At 47.8% G+C, this 21,871-nt stretch overlaps 1 protein-coding gene across 1 annotated transcript; it reads left to right on the forward strand.

The window, feature by feature from the left end:
- The first annotated feature begins 8,681 nt into the window (after positions 1-8,681).
- On the forward strand, positions 8,682-10,562 carry LOC141735611 (kelch-like protein 10). Its single transcript, XM_074568669.1, has 5 exons — positions 8,682-8,710; positions 8,848-8,991; positions 9,503-10,000; positions 10,300-10,400; positions 10,516-10,562. Exons 1-5 carry the CDS (start codon positions 8,682-8,684, stop codon positions 10,560-10,562), a joined length of 819 nt encoding a protein of 272 aa, XP_074424770.1.
- Positions 10,563-21,871: the final 11,309 nt, after the last annotated feature.

Raw genomic sequence — 21,871 nt, forward strand, 5'->3', positions numbered from 1 at the left:
GTATGTTCTGTTGGTATTAAGAGAGTGGAGGTTGGAAGCAAGAGGTGAGGCACAAGAGCTGAAAATGGCTGCAGCTGGGAATGACCACTATTTCCATTTTTATCCCCCCCACGCAAAGCTAAGTGCTGTAGATTTTAGAGTGATTTGTATCCTTGATGTTCTTGATATATCTTTATTGAAAGGGAGGTTTATTATGTAAAGTTAGAAGTTGGTATGTCATGCTGCCTGGTTATGGCAGCATCTGTAGATCAAATATCTGATTTTTGGAAGTGGTGAGAAGAGCTAACGGTCATCTAAACTATGGAAAATTTCTCCCATGAACTGGGCTCAGGTACTTAAGGAACACACATGTTAAAAACCGTGCATAAAGATCACTCATCACTTTCTTATTCATCTGACATTATATTGATTCTGAATAAATAGACCATGTTTGTAATTTCTGCTCACAGTGACTACCTGACGTTCTGCAAAATCAGTTATCTAAAACAAAGCCCTATTCTTCAAAGAAATATTTATATTCCACCTGGTGAAGATCCAGGGGTGAGTGTAGGGCTCTTTGTTATTGCCTCCATCTCAGCACTAGGGATTTAGGTATTAATGCCTGGGCAATGGGCTTTGGCTCCAGACCCCACCATGTCTCAGAGGATGGCCCAGTCATACTGACTATGGTCCAAAAGCAGCGTGTTTTTCAGATGCTGCTCCTCGACCCGTCTGATAATGTCTGGAACTGGGTGAAACTTGCCTTCAACTATTCAAATATTTTCAAGTGTGACTTTGTTTTCCTCTAAAACATTACTCCAAAACTCATTAAGAAATAACCTGCAAACTGGCATTTACAGCTCTCAGCTGGGATGTCTTTCATATCCAGGATATAAACCCAAGTTTATATTTGTTGCCGTACTGTTATACCTGGACTACTGAATCATCTCCCCCATTAATTAAAACCGAAAAGTTTTAAAAGAGGCAATTCTCATTTAAGGCAACCACTAGAGCATGGGAATCTAGTGTAACTAACCCACAAGGTCATTTTCCTCAGGGGAGTTCCAGGTGCAGATTCTGTCACTGTGAAGAAACCTCTTGGCTGTGTTCACAGCAGTACACCATGTATTAATCATAGGATCATAGAATGGTTTGGGTTGGAAGGGACCTTAAAGATCATCCAGTTCCAACCCCCCTGCCATGGGCAGGGACACCTCCCACCAGCCCAGGCTGCTCCAAGCCCCGTCCAACCTGGCTTTGAACACCTCCAGGGATGGGGCAGCCACAGCTTCTCTGGGCAACCTGGGCCGGTGTCTCACTGCCCTCAGAGTAAGGAATTTCTTCCAAATATCTAATCTAAATTTCCCCTCTTTCAGTTTAAAATCGTTACCCCTCATCCCATTGCTACACTCCCTCATAAAGAATCCCTCCCCATCTCTCCTGGAGCCCCTTCAGGTACTGGAAGGCTGCTATAAGGTCTCCCTGGAGCCTTCTCTTCTCCAGGCTGAACAACCCCAACTCTCTCAGCCTGTCCTCACAGCAGAGGTGCTCCAGCCCCCTTATCATTTCGGTGGCCCTCTGCTGGACCTGTTCCAACAGGTCCTTGTCCTTCCTGTACTGAGGACTCCAAAGTTGGACGCAGTACTCCAGATGGGGCCTCAGCAGAGTGGAGCAGAGGGGGAGAATTACCTCCTTCAACCTGCTGGACGCTTTTCTTTTGATGCCGCCCAGGATGCAGTTGGCTTTCTGGGCTGCGAGCTCACATTGCTGGCTCATATTGAGCTTCTTGTCCACCAGCACCCCCAAGTCCTTCTCCTCAGGGCTGCTCTTCAGCCATTCTCCACCCAGCCTGGATCTGTGCTTGGGATGGCTGTGACCCAGCTGCAGGACCTTGCACTTGGCCTGGTTGAACTTCATGAGGTTTGCACGGGCCCACCTCTCCAGCCTGTCCAGCTCCCTCTAGATGGCGTCCCTTCCCTCCAGCATGTTAACCGTGCCACACGGCTTGGTGTCATCGAACAATTGGCTGAGGGTGCACTCGATCCCCCTGTCCATGTCACCATTTAGTCTGTTTTTATTGTTGTACTTGCAATATCTGAAAACTGTTTTCTCCTGCAGTAAAAGTATAGCAACATCTCCTGTTTCTGGGAAAGACAACCTTTAGGCTGCGTGAGGATCAGTTGTGCCTTCCATCATAGCAAACCTTGTTATATTAATGGACTTTTTTTGCCACCTAGTAAGAGTGAGTAAAAATATTTTCTCAAGAAGTTGTTCATGAGAGTAAGTAAATACAGGAAAATGTCCTTCTGATGCTTACTGCCCATGCTTACCTCGTATGCATCAAGGTCAAGAAATGTAGCATGGCAAATCCACCAGGTATGATCTGCTATCCCAGCAAGTTGAAGGCAAAGAAAGGAACTGTACTGGCATTTGAATAGGGTTGCCATATGAATTTTTTTTAGCGTTCATGTTACAGATCTTCTTTACTATCAGTGACATGAAAGATAAAGTCACAAATGGCAATTTAGGTTGCTAAGATCCGCAGAGCAAAAGTGGTGCTTTACCTGGGTATTTGCTAGATTACATCTCTCCAGTAGTCAAAAGTGGTGAGCAGGCAGGTAACCATTTCAGAGAAATGAAAAGTAGCGTGTGTGGAGTGGGGAGGAGGTTGGTAGGGCTCTATCAACAGATATTGTTGATAGAGCACAACATGTTAGGTGGATGAGACCCCCCTTGTATAGAAAACATCAGATTACAGTGCTGTGTGTGCAGGTGTATTTCCAGTTCATCATTTTGAATACAGTTTTCAGGCTAGAACATTGGATGCAAGCTATTAAGTAGAGTAACAGCGTACAAGGCAGTACGATATCTGAAAATCAGAGTATTTATGGAAAAAACCACCATGTTATAAATTGGGTTTTTTTCCTCAGTCCTTTCTAAGAGGAGCTCTTGTTTACCAAGAGTCTGACCTGAGACAGGGTAAGAGTCCAGGGCAGGTCAGAAATCGGGCGGAAGCCAGAGTGAGAGCAAGTCAGCATGACTTGTCATAGATGCATGAACAAGTGGACTAAACCAGAGTTGTTCCTGGGCCTTATCTCCAGAGCTGTAGACAGATGTTGTAAGAGAAGCCCAGAAAGACCACTAGTCAGAAGCAAACACCTTGCGTTCCTGAAATTCCCCCAGGATAAGGTAGCCTGTCGTACCTGGGCATGTTGAGCCGAACTAATCACAGAGGACCAAGGCAAGAGCTTGAGTGCCCTTCCTGCGAGTGTCCATACTGCTTGTAGTGCAGTTCCCACACCCAGAGCATCGGCGCCTGGTACCTTGTGCTGTCGTACACACCAAGCACCACGTTTTTGGGTCTGGTGTGAGTCAGAGACTACGTCCAAGAGGCACTGTGGACAAGGGCGTGCTGTAGAAGAGCAACGTCCAACGAGAAAATGGACCCAAGCCTTTTTCTTTATACTGCAGTATGTATAAATTCAAAGTCCGCGTGCTCCACAATACTATTGTAAATATGAGAAGTACATTTATTCATTTTAATAGTTAGAAATCTTGTTGAGCTAATCTAAGTTTGATTTGGCTTACACTGCCAGGAGCTAATAACACTCTATTTTGGACATTGAAAAAAGGCTCTATCAAGTTAAAGTGTTGTATCTTGCTTTCTCTGGCATGTGATATAACAAATCTGTTCTGCTGGCGTGTTGTTAAAAGGGGTTTACTATGATACACATGCTCCTTATAAGCAAGCAAGAGATGCACAAGAATAACAGCAACTGAATAAAAGACAATGCCCATGCTTCATCTAATTTCTTTAAAAATGGAAAACATACCCAACTCTGATATTTTTAATATAATGCACAGAATCCTGATTGTATCTATAGCTGCAAATTGGTCATCTCGAACAATACAAATAGACTCACCATTTTTCATCATTTTTATTTTCAGTCCATTGTGTTTCCTGGCTCTCAGAAAATGCCACCCCCATACTGAAATAGTTTTGTTGCAAATATTATGGGTAGGTATAAATTCCTAAGGAAAATAATATCTTTTCCGATTTTCTTTGAACTTCAGTGTAAATTACTTTAATGAACTTCATAGTCTTTCTCAAAATTTACATTTTGTACTTAGTAAAGAGTTGTGATGCAGAAAATTGATAGAAAAAAAATCTACAAGCTAAAAAAAGGTAATCCTGTGCTTAGCATTGCTAACTTCTTCAAAATTGATGCCATGAGGAGTGACAGAGGCCTGCCTATTATTCAGCATGTTTAAAATAGTTTCGCAGGTGGGGTCTTAAACTCACCTACTTACTTCAGCCCAGCTATTACTAATCATGTTTCCCTGTGCTGTAAATATCTTAAAAGGGCTTGGAAAAAAGGAGTTTTGGGCCTCAGATGAATCTATCCACCACCTGGAAGAGACAGACAGCTTTTTTCAAATAGTGTAGAATGATCAAAACGATCCTCTTTCCAAAAGGCTTTATTCAGCAGTGCCTCATCTGTCCATTCAAAGGAGCAAGTACCCATCATTTTTCCTCCTCTCTGTAGCTGGAGGATGCTCTTTTGTCAGCCTTCACAGAAGATTTTTCCTAAAAGGCGCAATCTGTCTATTTAATGATTGCTTCAACATGATAATGATTTAAAAACTATACCTGCTGGTCTGAACTTGGACATGATATTCTTGTTCCCTCCTAATAAAATAAATATACTGTTCTTATCTGCAGATGCCCCATTGCAGCAGGGTGTACAAGAAGGGATGCTGCATCATCAAGAATCACTCAGAAATCAAAAGAATATTTTATTACCAATTCACCCTCCCCTGATTATAAACCTCAATGACAAAGAAGATGAAGAGGACGACAAAGACACGACAACAGAAAAAGTTTTTATAAATATATCAACAAAAAGAGAGCCAGGGAGAATCTCCATCCCTTACTGGATGTGGGGGGGAAAGTTGCAACCAAGGACGAGGAGAAGGCTGAGATACTGAATGCCCTCTTTGCCTCTGTCTTCAATAGTCAGACCAGCGATCCCCAGGGTGCTCAGCCTCCGGAGCTGGAAGATAAGGATGGAGAGCAGAACAAGCCACCCATAATCCAGGAGGAAGTAGTCAATGATCTGCTTCTGCACCTAGATGCACACAAGTCTATGGGGCCGGATGGGATTCACCCAAGAGTACTCAGGGAGCTGGCGGGAGAGCTCACCAAGCCTTTCTCCATCATTTATCAACAATCCTGGTCAACAGGGGAGGTACCAGATGACTGGAGGGTGGCTAATGTGATGCTCATCTACAAGAAGGGTCGGAAGGAGGATCCAGGGAACTACAGGCCTGTCAGCCTGACCTCGGTACCAGGAAAGATCATGGAGAGGATCATCTCGAGTGAGCTCTCACGGCAAGTGCAGGGCAGCCAAGGGATTGGGGCCAGCCAGCAGGGGTTTAGGAAAGGGAGGTCCTGCTTAACCAACCTGATCTCTTTCTATGACCATGTGACCCGCCTTCTGGATGCGGGGAAGGCGGTGGACGTTGTCTATCTGGACTTTGGTAAGGCCTTTGACACCGTCCCCCACAGCATTCTCCTGGAGAAGCTGGCGAATCCTGGCATAGACAAGTGTACTCTTTGCTGGGTTAAAAACTGGCTGGATGGCCATGCCCAGAGAGTTGTCATTAATGGGGTGAAATCCTCTTGGCAGCCACTCACCAGTGGTGTCCCTCAGGGCTCAGTTTTGGGGCCAGTTTTGTTTAATATTTAATATTTGTTTAATATCTTTATCAATGATCTGAATGAGGCTGAGGAGAGGCTGAGGGAGCTGGGCATGCTTAGCTTGGAGAAGAGGAGGCTGAGGGGAGACCTCATTGCCCTCTACAACTACCTGAAAGGAGGGTGTAGAGAGGTGGGTGTTGGCCTCTTCTCCCAGGTGAATAATGACAGGACCAGAGGAAATGGTCTGAAGCTGCGGCAGGGGAGATTTAGGTTAGATATCAGGAAGAATGACTTTACTGAAAGAGTGGTCAGGCACTGGAACAGCCTGCCCAGGGAGGTGGTTGAGTCGCCATCCCTAGAGGTATTTAAGAAATGTCTAGATTTGGCACTTCAGGGCGTGCTCTAGTGGCAGAGATTGTAGGTTGCTTTTTTGGGGTTTTTTTGTGTGTGTGTATGGTTGGACTCGATGATCTCAAAGGTCCTTTCCAACCAGGAAGATTCTATGATTCTATGATTTTATGATCTCCAGTTTGCTGAAGTGTTGCCTGAGCTCCTCCTCTGCCAGCTGAGGCCAGCAGATCCTCCGCCCCAAGGGAAGCTCTTCTCTGCTCGGGCCTTTTGCCCAGGTCTGCGGGGCCTGGCATGTCTGGAGGCTGGTCCGGCTGGGACCCTCCTGCCCCAGGGGGACTGGCAGAACCGAGAGCAGCCTCAAGAGCTGCCATAGGCGAGTGAAGGCCGGGAGGGTTCTAAAAGGGTGCCAAACAAGTCCTGAACCTTGAGCGTCTCTCGAGCTTAACGATGAGAATTCTTCCCAGCAGCTCGTGCGGGGCTCTGTTTTGCAGCTGTGCGGAAAAGAGCCCGGAGAGCCCCGGGGTGCGCTAGTTCTTGCAGTGCTTCCGCGGCACCGAGGGCTTTTCTGCTCCTCAGACTGCAAGCCAGTGAGCGTGCTGGGGGTGCCCAAGAGGCTGGGAGGGGACAGAGCAGGGACATCTGAGGCCAACCCACAGCCCACAATCCCACAGCCTACCACAGCGTGCTCAGCAATGAAAGTGTGTGCGGGGGGTGAATGTTGGCGGGGGCTGCCCTTGGTCAGGGCCTGGCTGGGCATCACTCGCTTGTTGGTCAGCAATTGCTTTCTTTTGCATCCCTTGTTTTCCTTGGGCTTTTTTTTCTAACCCACCAGTTTTCTCCCTTTCCCCCTTCCGACGCTCCCCCTGCACCCCACTGCGCAGGAGCGAGGGAGCGGCTGTGTGGCGCTGAGCTGCCAGCCAGGCTTCAGCCACACCAGCCTGTGAGCAAAATTGTTCCCTAGCGAGGGGAAGAGGACTCCCCCTTCCTCCTCCATCACGCTGCGGGCATCCCCTCTATCCCACTGGGATGCACGACAGCCTCAGCACTCCGGCTGCTCCTGGAGCCGCTTCCAAAGTTTTTTGGGTGAGCTGAGGCATTTACGGTGCCCAGCGTGGAAGGGAATGCCTGGCATTGCCATGAGTTGGGGGGGGCTGAGGAAACTGCCCCACAAGCAGTGTGCCAGGAGGACGGCTGGCCGCAGGGGACAGCAAGCTGCAGGGGAGGGTGGCTGCGTAAGGACCTTTAGCCCTTGCTGGCCACCGAGCCCTGCCTACGTCTTGCCCTGGCTCTGAGCGCATGGCGCGGCTCCGAGGAGAGAGCCGAGCCTCAGCAGGACGTGGTCCTGGGCAACCTGCTCTAGGCGAGCCTGCTGGAGCAGATGTTGGAGCAGGCCAGCTCTGCACATCCCCCAGTTTCTTGTCATTTAGACAAGGAGTCCATCACCTGATGTCCCCCCCACACCTGGGAAAGGGAATGGGGAAAAAACCACGGAAACACGAGGGCTGAAAGAGAAACAAATTTAATAGAAAAAGTAATTCAGACAGGCTGAGAGAGTTGGCGTTGTTCAGCCTGGAGAAGAGAATCACGGAGGAGACCTTATAGCAGTCTTCCAGTCCATAAAGGGGGCCTACAGGAAGGATGGGGAGGCTGTCTTCATCAGGGAGTGTAATGATAGGACAAGGGGTAACGGATTCCCCGGGGCAACCTGTGAAAACGGGGTAGCCTCTAGTGGGAGGTGTTCCTGCCTAGGGCAGGGGGTTTTAACTAGATGATCTTCAGGGTTGCTTCCAACCCGAACCTTTCTATGATTCTATAAATCCCACCTACAGGACCCAAAAAACCCTCAATATCCCTCTTAGGGAATCCCAAAAGACCCATGGGAACCCCCCCAAGTTTTATTGAGCTCTACATATCTTCCTATGTGGTCCTATCTGCTAGAATTGTGTCTTTTATGGACACTGCCAATGGCGTTGCATTTTTTCTTATTGTATGGGATTGAAAATGCAAATACTAAATGGGAAGACGATTAGCATTTTGTTGCAGTTCCTGCATTTCCAACAAAACTTCCAATACTGCTGTATTTGTGGCGTTTTTACTGGCATCGGTGGAAAGAGGCGGTTTGCACTTTTAGGTTCCATTCAGCTGGCTGGCTTTGCAAAACTGACTTAAGCATGTGAACTGAGGAGATGTGGACCTTGAACCTGGTAGCGTTGCTGCTCCAAAGCGCTAGCTCTTGAGAGAGCTTCTGTTAAACACAAGTGTTTCTCAGGTACCAAGCTTCCAACGCGTGGCTGGCAAGCATTTTTCTTTTCTAGCTAGGGTAGATGGTCATGGCAATAAAGTGTTACAATGAGCAGTATACGCTGATACTTGTTTGGAAAGCTTGCTTTCTCTGTCTGTTTTCCTGTTTCCCAAATGTCTCTATCCCCTTCTTCGCGTTCTTTTAAAAGCTTGGAGTCTTTTATAGATGGTGCCTAGTGCTGTGTCCATCTTTTATTTCCTCTCCTGTGTGGAAGTTCACAGAGCCCAGGGACCCTATGGCTCCGCCCCATGGCAACATGGACCACGGAGACCCAGACCTCGGCCCCACAGAGGGGCTGTGGAGGGGCTCACGGCCTGTCCTGGTCCCCCCCACACCTGTGATGTCATTATGGGGCATGTTCCAGAGCCACCGGACAGGTAGGGGTTCCACTCTGATGTTGGAGGGAGGGCAAGGACAAAGTGCTGTAAGCACCCCAGAGAGAAGCATCTCCCAGTGCCTCAGGCGTCGAGGTGGGTGACAGCTTGGCTCGCACCGCATACTCCTCCTCACCCAGGGAGAGGAAGATGAGCGCTGTGGCTTGCACCGCCTTCCACGGGCTTTGCCCAGAAGGGAAGCTGGGCGATGGGATCATCAGCGTGGACGGCATTGAATTCATTGCTCACAAGATGATCCTCTCTAGCTGCAGTCCGTACTTCAGGTGAGTGCTTGAAGGAGGAGGGGATGGGGCCAAACAGTATTTCCTGCTCTGTGACACACTGTGCCTTCGTGTATCTCCAGCGCTTCCCTCGGCACTCCAACTCTCCTCCAGCAGTTCCCCCTAGTCCTGGTACCTCCCCAGACACCAAAATTCATCCACAAACTCAGATGGAACAGCAGCGCTGGAAGTGGTGTCTGGCGAAGCCCCAGATACGGTGCAGGGCTGAGAGCATGGCCAGCCTGGCTGCTCTGCTGCCAGGCGGGAGGCTTTCCTTCCCCACACACCGTTATTCTCTGCTCTTCTCGTTGAAGCAAGGTGCCCACTCGCCCTGTGGCTCCTTCTTAAAACAAGCGGCTACTAAAACATTCCTTCATCAAACTCCATGGCCTCCCAGCATGGCTACTGCTAGTGCCCAAATTGGTGCCCGGGGAAGGAGGCACAGGGGATAATGGGGTCAGGGTGTCACACGGCGAGGCCGCTTTCTTCCCCAGCACTGCTTTGTTTTTTTCAGGGCTTTGTTCTCCAGCAGCTGGAGCAATGCCGAGAGGAAGGTCTATCAAATCCCCGGCACTTCCTCACAAATGATGAGGCTCCTCATGGAATATGCCTACACCGGGACAGTGCTGCTCACGGATGACAACGTTGAAAGTTTGCTAATCGTGGCAGACCAGTTCAACGTCCTGGACATCGTCAGACTGTGCTGCGAGTTCTTAAAATCCCAGCTGTGCTTGGAAAATTGCATTGGCATCTGGAGATTCACCGGCTACTACTACTGTCCTGACCTGCGAGAAGCAGCCCACGAGTTCATCCTGCATCACTTTGAGGAGGTGACCAAGGTGTCCACAGAGTTTCTGGCGCTCTCCTTCAATGAGCTGGAACGCCTGCTGGAGAAGGATGAGCTCCCTGTGAAAGAAGAGGCCGTGCTCGAGGCCGTTCTGAAATGGGTTGCCCATGACCTGCAGAGCAGGAGGCAGCACGTGGTAGTCTTGCTGGGCAAGGAAGGGTGGAAGTGTGGACAGAAGGGAGTTTTTTTCTCTAAATAAAATCAGCGTTACTGACAGTTAAGACTTTGCTTAAAACTTTTGAACTCACGCGTGCGCACTGGTGTGAATTTGTGTTCCCTGTTCCCTGAACTTACACGTCCCTCTTGCAAATCTGCAAGTGCCATTTCTATCAGTTTCATAGGAACTAGATTTTCATCAGTGTCCTGGAAGGTCCTATTGACCGGCTTTTGAAGAGCTGGAAGTTTGCTTCCGTGAGATTCAGGGTCCTGACTTTACTCTTCCCCCTGACGCCCACACCCCTCAGGACTGTGAACTCCACCAGCGCCCGACCACCGCAGCCCAGGCTGCCTCCAATCTTGATGTCACCCATTAGCAGCTCATTTGCGTTGGTGCCCTTCAGGTCCAGTATGGCCGCTCCTCTGGTGGGGCTGTCTGTGACCTGGCTTAAGAAGTTATCTTCAAGGCACTCAGCTCTGGGTGTCTCCTGGATTGCCTCCAGCTTGCCGTGCTGCTTTTCCAGCAGCTGTCGGGGCGGCGGAAGTCCCCCGGCAGGACGAGAACCTGTGAGCATGATGCCTGCTGCTGTAGCTGGAGCAAGGCGGCTTCGTCAATAGGCTCCCCTTGATCGGGCAGCCTGGAGTAGACACCAACCCCAAGGCTCCCTTTGTTGCCTGGCTCTCTAATTCTTACCCGTAAGCTTTCAACCTGCTCTTGGCTATTCTTCAGAGACAGCTCTTCACACTCTACCCGTTTCTTGACCCAGAGGGCAGCCCCTCTGCCCCCTCTTCCTCCCCTGTTGCTGGCCATGGATAGTCACACTCCAGTCATGGGATTCATCCCACCAGGTTTCAGTAATGGCAACTAGGTGTCAGCTTTCCAGCAGCACGGTGGCTGCCAGCTCCTCCCGTTTGTTGCCCGTGCTGCATGCATTGGTGTCGAGGCACTTTAGCTGGTCTGTCAGCCATGTCACCTTCTTAGAGGAACACACCTTAATTTCTTTGAGCTATTCACTGCTGTTCCCCTCTTTTCTCCTCCCCTTTTGACTCCTCCCCCTTTGGCTCCCCCCCATTACCTCAGGAGCCATTCCCTCATCTCTGGAAGACTTCAAGCGTCCTCCAGTGTTCCCAGCACGTGTATTCGGGGGCAGGGGGGAATGTGTTTAAGGGAGGGTGGGGCATTTGAGGAGAGGGTACTGTATTTGGGGGTGGGTGGGGGGAGGGATACGTTTAGGGGAGGAGGTACATTTGAGGGAGGGGGGCTTAGAGTGGCTTTGTTAGGACCTTTTCTCTTGTGTTTTTCCATTAAAAGCTCTTTCTCCAGCCCCGCTCCGTGCCTGTGTGGGAGGGGAGGGAGCACAGGGGTGGTCAGCGGGAATGGGCCCCCACCAGGTGCCACAGCCCCGCTGAAAGGGTATTTTCATTCATACCTGTCCCTTGTTTAACTTGGACATTCAAGCAGCTCAACTTTTTCTGACTTACTTCTCCCTGTATACACATCACACTCTCCTGCAATCAGCCTTTCCTGTTCTCCTGACTTGGCCTTTCCCAGCGAGTTCTTGGCTAGTGGTTTTCTTCAAAGCTGCTTTAGTGCTGCTGAAGGATGTCGAAGCGACAGCTCTGGCGATCCAAGCACTGTACTCGCCCATGAAAGCCTTCCAGCTCAGGCAGCCGCAACGCAGGATTCACAGCTCCTCGCTCCCCTGGACACGCTTCCAACCTCCGTATGACCCGATTCTATGACTGTGGAGCTGGAGAGGCTGCAACCAGGGTCCCAAACACATGGGGAAGATGGGGCAGCTATAGGGGAGGAAGCAGAGGTCAGAGAGTGCCATCTCACACCAAACACCCCACACTTGTCACATCACTCTGTCTTTCAGTCTGAACTCCCACCCACACACCAAACACAAGGACAGGCTTTGCACTCCGGCCACTCTCATGAGCACCAGCCCTTGCTCGCTGCATTAGCAGCACAGCCTCCTTCATACACCCACCAGGAACGTGTGGCAGCACCAAACATCTGCAGTGAGCTTTGTGCTGGCTACAGCCCATGTCAGAGAACGACCCTGGCCCCCAGAGGGAAGGTGACTTTGTCCCACGGCTCCTCCATCCATCCTGCAGCCTGCCCACAGCAGGAAGAAGGCACAACGGCCTGCGACAAAGGAGGAGCAAAAAACAGTTCCTCCCATGGGCCACCAGCAGCCGAAACACAAAGCCCTCTCACACCTCTGCTGGGCTGAGCTTGAAAACGCTTCCAAAGGGTAATGTGGAAAACCCTGTTGCCGGAGCAGCACCAACAGAATTCTGCCCACGGGACAGCTTCAAGCAGATTTAACACCTCTGTGCAATGGGAGACGGCTGAGCCCTGAGCAACCAGGCCTTCCATTTACTGCTTAAAAAAACCCCAGATTAAAAAAGCCCACACCAAGCGCCCTGCATCTCTGCAGAGAGCTCCACCTTCTCCAGCTGACAGCCAGCAGGAGGCAGAAGAGCCAAAGCCCCAAAGCACAGAACCCCTCAGAGGTCACCAGATGGGGGCCTCTAGGGGGGTTGTTCTGTCTCTCGAGCCAGGATGAGCCCTGCTCCCCCGGCACAGCAGCTGCTGCTCATCCCGAACGCCTCACAGGTCAGCACTGTTATAGATTGTGGCCCAATAATTGGCAGGAACCAGTCCAATTAATCAAATTAGTTTATTAAGCAAGCGGCAGCAAGCAAAACAGCGCTGGGCGGCCGGGGAGTCTTTGCTCCGCCAACGGCGCACACCCACTTCCCGAAAGTAGCTGATTATATACTCTTCTGGTTCCCGTATATGTGTCAATCCTGGTATATTCTGTGTCTGAGCGTCGTGTTGCTAGGGGGTCGGTCTTGTCCTGCCTCCTGGTGGTGGTGAGGCTGAAGGCTCCTCATCTTTATCGGTGTCCTTGGGGAGACTCTTTTCAGCTTATCGCACAACTTAGCTCTTCCCTTTGAAGTGTTAAAGCACACTGGATGCCTGTGATTTAGGCCTTGAGGTGTCAAAGTGCACCAGATAGCACACCGGATGCCTGCGATTTAAGTATGTGAAGAGTCAAAGCATTGTAATTTTTCACCAGCCTTTAAGAAAGCCTGATTTGATTAACAAACATGATTTTATTTATTACAATCCCCCCCTTTTTTTTTTTTTATTTACCATTTTGTTCATCAAATCTTTGGAGTTCAGCGTGACTTAAAGCTAATGTTACTCCTATTGCTGGTTCCTTATCTAATGGCTCGTATTTAGCCCTGATAAGCATTAAATGGGCAGCTTCCAGTCTGCCCTTTACAATTTCAATTACTTTGTTCAATATACAAGGGCCAAATGTTAATCCCAAAATTAATAGTATCATAGGTCCCGCGATGGTAGACAATAGCGTAGTCATCCATGGGGAATAATTGAACCAAGATTCATACCAATTTTGCTGTGCTTCTCTTTCTTTCTTTCTTTTTTCTAATCCTTCTCGTAGTTTTGTCATGGTGTCTCTAACTACTCCAGTGTGATCTGCATATACGCAGCATTCCTCATCCAGAGCAACACACAACCCCCCTTGCTGTGCAAACAATAAGACACCTACAAGATTTAGTAAAATTAGAATTAGAGTGTGGCGAGAAGGGTGGAAACCCGGCCGGTTAATAAGTTTAGTTTGAACACTCACTCCAATTACCCAGTCCTTTTCAATGCTATCACTCCTCCTGGGGCATTTCGTGCGATTCCCTTGGTTAACACTGAGGCAGTCCTCCCAGTGGCTTTGTACAGTCCCACTCTGTGGGTTCTGTTCTCCACAGCTTTTTACTCCTCTGCCTCGCTCGTCGACTCGGTTGCTTCGAGCCACGAGGGGTATCATCTTCTCGGCAGCAGGGGTAGTCTTCAGGAGAATAAATGCAATTTTTAGTCGCTTGCTTCTGTGCATTTCAGGTGAATCGCACTGAACCCCTTTAAGTGTCTTGCGACAACACACTTTAATAATGTCAATTACAAATGGAGCAGGCTCGCTAGGGTGATAGCAATCGTACTCGGGTTTAATACCCCGTGCAAATATCTCCCGCCATTCACTAGATTGCTCCTGGATTTCACCATGAAATATTTTTATGTCTAGAGCCAATTTGGTGAGCTCACGCTCTTTGTCCCCACAAGGTTGGCAAACCCCTCGAGGGGGTATCCCGTAACGCCAATGGGTCCCCCTCCGTTCTCGACACCCTTTACAAATAAAACAAATAAAAAGGATAACAGTTACAGCTCAGAATGTCACACTTGATTCTTATGTCCCCTGTATCACCGTAACCGTACCCCGCCGATATGCTGTAGTCGCTCACTTGTACCACAGTTATATGTGTGTCCATTTACAACCTCCTGAAGGCAATCTTCAGATCTCCAGGCGGGCTTGTCACTTCCCAAGAATAGTCTTTTAATGGTCCTTTTACACGGCTCGCATGAGTCCAGCCTCTCTCTGCTGTCCGGATGGCTGTTTCTGTGGTGAGTAAAACGAGATAGGGCCCTTCCCAACGGGGGGTTAATGAGGACTCTTTCCATGATTTGATTAGCACTTTGTCTCCTGGCTTTATGTTATGCATGGCTACATCCAAGGGGGGTCTCTGTACTACTAAGCCCTTATTCCGCAGCTTTACTCTCCTAGCCATGAGTTGAATTATATAAGGTCTAATTTGTGAATTTTCAAGTTGGGGGTGGTCCTGCGGAATTTCTAAATCCTATGGCATCCCATATAACATTTCAAAGGGGGAAATTCCTACATCAGTTCGGGGCTGTGTTCTTATATTCAATAGTGCTAAGGGGAGGCACTTTACCCATGACATCTTAGTTTCTAACATCAATTTTGTGAGCTGTGTCTTTATTTCCCCATTTACTCTTTCTACCTTTCCCGAGCTTTGTGGATGCCAGGGAGTATGATATTCCCATTTTGTCCCCAAAGAGGAGAGAGCTTCCCTTGCTATTTTTTAAACAAAATGTGAGCCCCTATCAGAGTCTATTACCTCAATGGATCCATACCTAGGGATTATATTTTCCAGCAAAGTCTTCACTACGGTTTGAGCGGTGGCTCTAGCTGTCGGGAATGCTTCCACAAAATGGGTTAGGTGGTCTATGATTACTAATAAGTATTTATATCGTCCCACCTTTGGAAGTTCAGTGAAGTCTAGCTGGATTTTAGCAAATGGTCTGTGAGCCAGTTCTCTTCCCCCCAGGGCTTTTTCCCGTAACTGATGTTTATTGACCCTTTTGCATGTCATACATTCGCTAACTATTCTCTTTGCTATATTGTATACACCAATGCACATATACTTTGTGGCAAACTGATCCACTAACGCCTGAGTTCCCCAATGGGTGTTCTCATGGAATTTTTGCATGATTTTCAAAGCCAGAGGTTTTGGGAGAACTTCCCGGCCATCCGGGAGTTTCCACTTTCCTTTTTCTGTCTCCCTGATTCCCATCTGAGTCAGCTTATCTTTTTCCTGCACTGTAAAACTCAGGATTGAGTGAATTTTTCCGTGTAGATGGCAATGGCTATACTTGGGGTTGTCACATCCATCATAAATTAGACATCTGCAAGGGACTGCATCGATTCCAAAATCCTTCCAACACTCATAACATGGGAATTTGTCTGATTCCTTTCCACAAGTTATACAGTCCTCCCGAGTTCTTTTAGTCTGGATCACCATTAATGCCGCTCTTTTTGCTTCTTGATCAGCAAGATTGTTTCCTCTGACTAATGGGCTTAATCCTTTTTGGTGTCCTTTTAAATGTACTACGGCTATTCCCGCTGGTCCTCATAATGCCTGTAAGACCTGGATTATTAATTCCTGGTGTATTAATCCTTTTCCTTGAGAATTTATTAAACCCCTTTCTTCCCAAATTTTTCCAAAAGTATGCACTACGCCAAAGGCATATTTTGAATCCGTATATATGGTTCCAATTTTACCTTTTAAAAGTTGCAAGGCTCTTATTACAGCATATAGTTCACAAGCCTGTGCAGACCAACTAGGACTCAGAGGTCCTGATTCTATTACACTAAATGTTTTTCCATCAATGATTGCAAATCCTGATTTTCTCTTTCCTTCAACTACCAGGGATGATCCGTCTACAAATAGCTTTTCTCCTTCTCCGAGTTCTTCCTCATCTAAATCTGGTCTGATTTTTGTTTGCTCCTCAATGTTGTAAAGACAATCATGATTTATTTTGTCACTCAGCTCCCCATACAAAAACTGTGCTGGATTCTGCACGCTTGTTACCTCGAGTTCCAGTTTGGGAGAGGAGATTAGGATGCCTTCATATTTTAGGAGCCGGGCATCTGTTATCCATTTGTCAGCTTTTTGTTGCAAAATTCCCCTGATGTTGTGAGGTGATAATACCCTCAATTCTCCTCCATAGGTAATTTTATGGGCTTCCTCTACCAAAAGGGCTGTGGCTACTATCGCTTGAAGGCAGGTAGGCCAACCCCTACTTACGGGGTCCAGGAGTTTAGATAAGTATCCCACAGGTTTCTTTCTTCCTGCCCATTCTTGTGCTAATACCCCAAATGCGGTCCCTTCATCAACATTGATAAATAGATAAAATGGTTTCTTTACATCTGGCAGGCTCAAAACTGGGGCATTTACTAAATCAGTTTTTAGTGTTTCTAATTGTTTATCATCATCCTCCGACCATTTCAATAATCCATCCTTAGTTAATTTGGTGTAGAGGAACTTCACCTTTTTGCTATAGTTCTCAATCCATTGCCTGCAATAGCCAAAGAGACCTAATAATTGCCTAACCTGTCTTTTAGTTCTAGGAACCGGTAATGACAATATGCCATTCACCCTTTCGGGGTCTAATTTCTTAGTTCCCTTGCTTAATCTGTGTCCCAGATATTTTACTTCTTTCTCAACAAATTGTAGTTTTGATTTTGATACCTTCAATCCTTGCAAACTCAAAAAATTTAGTAACTTAATACTCTCCTGCCTCACTTTTTCTTCGCTATCACCAGCTAGGAGCAAATCATCCACATATTGGACCAGTGTGACTCCTTCACTTAACTCACATCCCTTCAGGATTTGTTCTAAGGCTTGTCGGAAGAAGTTCGGAGATTCGGTAAACCCTTGGGGCAATACCGTCCGCCGTAATTGTTGTTTCCAATGGTTATCTGGGTCTTCCCATTCAAAAGCAAAGTAATCTCGGCAATCTTCTTTGAGAGGGCATGCCCAGAATGCATCCTTCAGATCTATTACACTATACCATTGATTATCGGGCCCTATTTGACTCAGGAGGGTGTGTGGATTCGCCACCACCGGGAATCTAGCTATTGTTCTCTGGTTAATTTCTCATAAGTCATGTACTAACCTATATTTTCCATCCGGCTTTTTTACAGGCAGGATGGGAGTATTAAAAGGAGACATACAGGGTTCTAGCAACCCCTTTTCAAGTAATCTTTGGATCTCAGGTTTCAAACCTAGCCTCCCTTCTCTAGGAAGGGGGTATTGTTTTATCCTGACTGGTATTTCTGGGTTCCTTATTGTTACTGAAAAGGGTTCAATATCTAACTTACCTACTGTTTCCGGGGTGTACCAGACTTCAGGATTTATTTTCTCTTCATCTATTACTCGTAAGGGACACAGTTTAATTTTTAGTGTTTCATTTTTCACTTCTAAGCCAATTCCTAATTCAATCATCAAATCTCGGCCCAATAAATTATAGTCTGCTTCAGGCATGAGTAGCAGGGACCCCACCCCTACCTTAGAATGGGTTTCAAAAAACACATCCTTTATTACAGGTACTCCAAAAGGTTCTCCTTTTGCTCCAATAACCTGTATAGTCGCCGAGGATATTTTACATCCTTGGGGCAATTTTTGAACGGTAGATCTTTCTGCTCCCGAGTCCACTAGGAACTCAATTTCTTGTTGCTGGGGACCCACTTTTAGTTTTGTCAAGGGCTCTGTTTTTTTTCTCGGGTTCCCAGCAAATAGAGCCCCTGACACCCCTAGTCGTCTTTGAACATTTTCTCATCCATCATTCTCTTTCTGCAGTCCTTTTTAACATGCCCTTTTCTTCCACAATAAAAACAAACCACAGTTCCCCATTCTCTCCCTCTTAAAGGTTTTCGGGTCTCCTGTCTTATCTGGCGAGCTTCAAACCCTTTTCCAGGGGTTGACGTCCTTTGCCCTTCTCTGACTGCAGCTACCAACATTCTGGCTTGTTTCTTACGTATTTCCTCCTCCCTGCGGACATACACTTTCTGGGCTTCCCTTAACAATTCATCCAAACCCCTATCCTGCCAATCCTCCATTTTCTCCAGCTTCTTTCTAATGTCCGTCCATGATTTAGCTACAAATTGGGTTTTTTCCTACCCCCCTGTTTCTTCTCTCTCAAGTGATACAGATTTACTGTAGTCTCTGACCTTATCCACAAGTGTGCATATTCACTCTCCTCCAGGCTAAAGGGTTCCTTAGAATTAACATAAATATGTAAAGCCTGGCATATCCAATCTTCAAGGGACCCAAAAACGGGCCAATACAGGTGGTCACTTCTAATTTGTTTCCCACCCCAAACTTCCATACAATAATGTATCATTTTTGCTTTATCCTTACCCTGCCTAGAAGGGTAATCATCCCAATATTTAATCATTAATCCTAACGGACTGTCTGGCGGTATCTGGGGTAACCTAACCTTAGGCACCGACCCACCCATGGGATCAGAAGGCTTGCTTTTCTTCTGTCCCATCTTCCGGAGTGCCTTCACACACACACACAATCTTTTCCCCCTGTTCGTGGCCCAGTCCCTCGCGGGAGATGGGAACCGCACTACTAAGGGGTCCGCACTTGCTTCGTCCTCAAGTGGACGTCTCACACAGGCACACTCCGGGATACCCAACCCCAACCGAACGGATCACCGGCCTATACTTACTCACTCCTGAGTCTTCGTTCGGGTCTTCGTGCACAAAGTTTACGGGGTTGCTGGCTTTTATTTGCTTTGAATTTCGAGTTCATCGGTAGAGGTTTTGGGTGTAAAAACCCCCAACAGGGGCCGCTTACTCAGCGGGGCGCTCCCCCGTGAGGTTTACAGCCAAATTGCCTCTATCCGAGTCACGGCACCAAATTTGTTATAGATTGAGGCCCAATAATTGACAGGAACCAGTGCAATTAATCAAATTAGTTTATTAAGCAAGCGGCAGCAAGCAAAACAGCGCTGGGCGGCCGGGGAGTCTTTGCTCCGCCAACGGCGCACACCCACTTCCCGAAAGTAGCTGATTATATACTCTTCTGGTTCCCGTATATGTGTCAATCCTGGTATATTCTGTGTCTGAGCGTCGTGTTGCTAGGGGGTCGGTCTTGTCCTGCCTCCTGGTGGTGGTGAGGCTGAAGGCTCCTCATCTTTATCGGTGTCCTTGGGGAGACTCTTTTCAGCTTATCGCACAACTTAGCTCTTCCCTTTGAAGTGTTAAAGCACACCAGATGCCTGTGATTTAGGCCTTGAGGTGTCAAAGTGCACCAGATAGCACACTGGATGCCTGTGATTTAGGCCTTGAGGTGTCAAAGTGCACCAGATAGCACACCGGATGCCTGCGATTTAAGTATGTGAAGAGTCAAAACATTGTAATTTTTCACCAGCCTTTAAGAAAGCCTGATTTGATTAACAAACATGATTTTATTTATTACACAGGGCACGGCAATATGAAAGCAGTCCCTCTTGTCCCCTTCCTCTGGCAGATGTGGAAATAATGACTGAGGAAATGGAGGAAATGACTGAGAGAACAGCCAAGGAAAATGAGGAAATAGCTAAGAAAAATTATAAACTGTTAAATTTTCTGGGGTGGAGGAAGAATTCCACTCTTCCCCTGAACCGTCCCGTGTCTCGATCATTAATTAAAAACGCCCTCCCACGAATCCGATCCAAGAGATGCAGGACCCGCTCTGAGATTTCCTGTGGCTTTGCCTCTGCAACTGTGGAGAGCACAGCAGTAAACGGGGTAGAAAATCTACCCCGGTACCACGAGCACGAGTGCTTGAGTTGCAAGGTAAAGCAGAGTGAAGAGAGAATGGAAGTGGAAGTCTGATGGAGATGGGAGATTTTCAGTAGACTACCGTGGCCTGAAGGAAGCCACACCACCACTGAGTGCTGCTGTGCCAGACCTGCTAGAAGTGCAACATGAACTGGAGTCAAAGGCAGCCAAATGGTATGCTCCAATTGACATCGCTAATGCATTTTTCTCTCTTCCTTTAGCAGCAGAGTGCAGGCCACAGTTTGCTTTCGCCTGCAGAGGCATCCAGTATGGACTGCCCCCGGGGTGGAAAGACAGCCCTGCTATTTGCCATAGGCTGATCCAGACTGCACTGGAGAAGGCTGGGGCTCCAGGACACCTGCAATACACAGGAAGGTTTCAAGAAAGGTCAGAAAATAACCAAGATCCTTCTGAAAGCGGGTTTTGCCATAAAAAGAGGTAAGGTCAAGGGACCTGCAGGACACATCCAGTTCTTGGGAATCAAGTGGCAAGATGGTCATCGCCAGACCCCAATGGATGTGATTAACAAAAGAACAGCTATGTCCCCACCAACTAGCAAAAAGGAAACACAAGCCGGTTTAGGTGTTGTGGGTTTCTGGAGAATGCACATTCCAGGTTATAGTCAGACTGTGAAACCTCTCTATGAAGGGCCTGGAAAGAAAAGTGATTTTAGGCGGGGTCCTGAGCAACGACAGGCCTTTGAGCAAAGTAAAGAAGAGACCGTGCATGCAGTAGCTCTTAGACCAGTCGGAACAGGACAGGACATTAAAAATGTTCTCTCCACTGCAGCAGGTGACAATGGACCTACCTGGAGCCTCTAGCAGAACGCACCAGGGGATACTTGAGGTGCATCCCTAGGATTCTGGAGTCGAGGCTATAAAGGCTCCAAGGCCAACTACAACTGAGAAAGAAATCTTGGCAGCATGTGAAGGAGTTGGAGCCGCTTCAGAGGTAATTGGTACCTGAGCACAGCTCCTCCTGGTGCCCCGATGGCTAGTGCTGGGCTGGATGTCCAAAGGCAAAGTTCCTTCTACTCATCACGCCCCCGATGCTACCTGGAGTAAGTGGGTTGCCTTAATCACACAGTGAGCTCGAATAGGAAACCCCAGTCATCCAGGAATTGTAGAAGTGATGATCACAAACTGGCATGGAGGCAAAGACTCCGAAATGCCACCTGAGGAGGTGGTAACCTGTGCTGAGGAAGCCCCGCCATATAACAAACTCTCACCTAATGAGAAACTCTATGCTCTGTTCACTGATGGATCTTGTCGTAGTGTAGGAAAACACTGAAGGTGGAAAGCTGCTGCATGGAGTCCTACACGACAGGTCGCAGAAGTGACTGAAGGACAAGGTGAATGGAGTCAATTTGCAGAGGTAAAAGCCATCCAGCTGGCCCTAGACATTGCTGAATGGGAAAAGTGGCCAGTACTCTATCTCTATATTGACTCATGGATGGTGGCCATGGGGGTGGTTACAGCAGTGGAAGCAGAACAACTGGCAGCGCAAAGGTAAAACCATCTGGACTGCTGAATTATGGCAAGTACGCCATGTAGATGCCCACGTACCCATGAGTCAACATCCATGAGGAACATCAAAACAATCAGCAAGTGGACCAAGCTGCTAAGATTTTCAAGACAGATTTGGACTGGGAACATAAAGGTGAACTGTTTTTAGCTCAGTGGGCCCATGACACTTCAGGACATCAAGGAAGAGATGCAACATATAAATGGACTTGTGACCAAGGGGTGGATTCAACCATGGACGCTATTGCGCAGGTTATCCACAATTGTGAAACATGGGCCGAAATCAAGCAAGCTAAAAGGTTAAAACCTTTGTGGTATGGGGGACGATGGTTGAGATATAAATCTGGGGAGGCCTG

Source organism: Larus michahellis, chromosome W (genome assembly GCF_964199755.1).
Source record: "Larus michahellis chromosome W, bLarMic1.1, whole genome shotgun sequence".
Lineage (NCBI taxonomy): Eukaryota > Metazoa > Chordata > Aves > Charadriiformes > Laridae > Larus > Larus michahellis.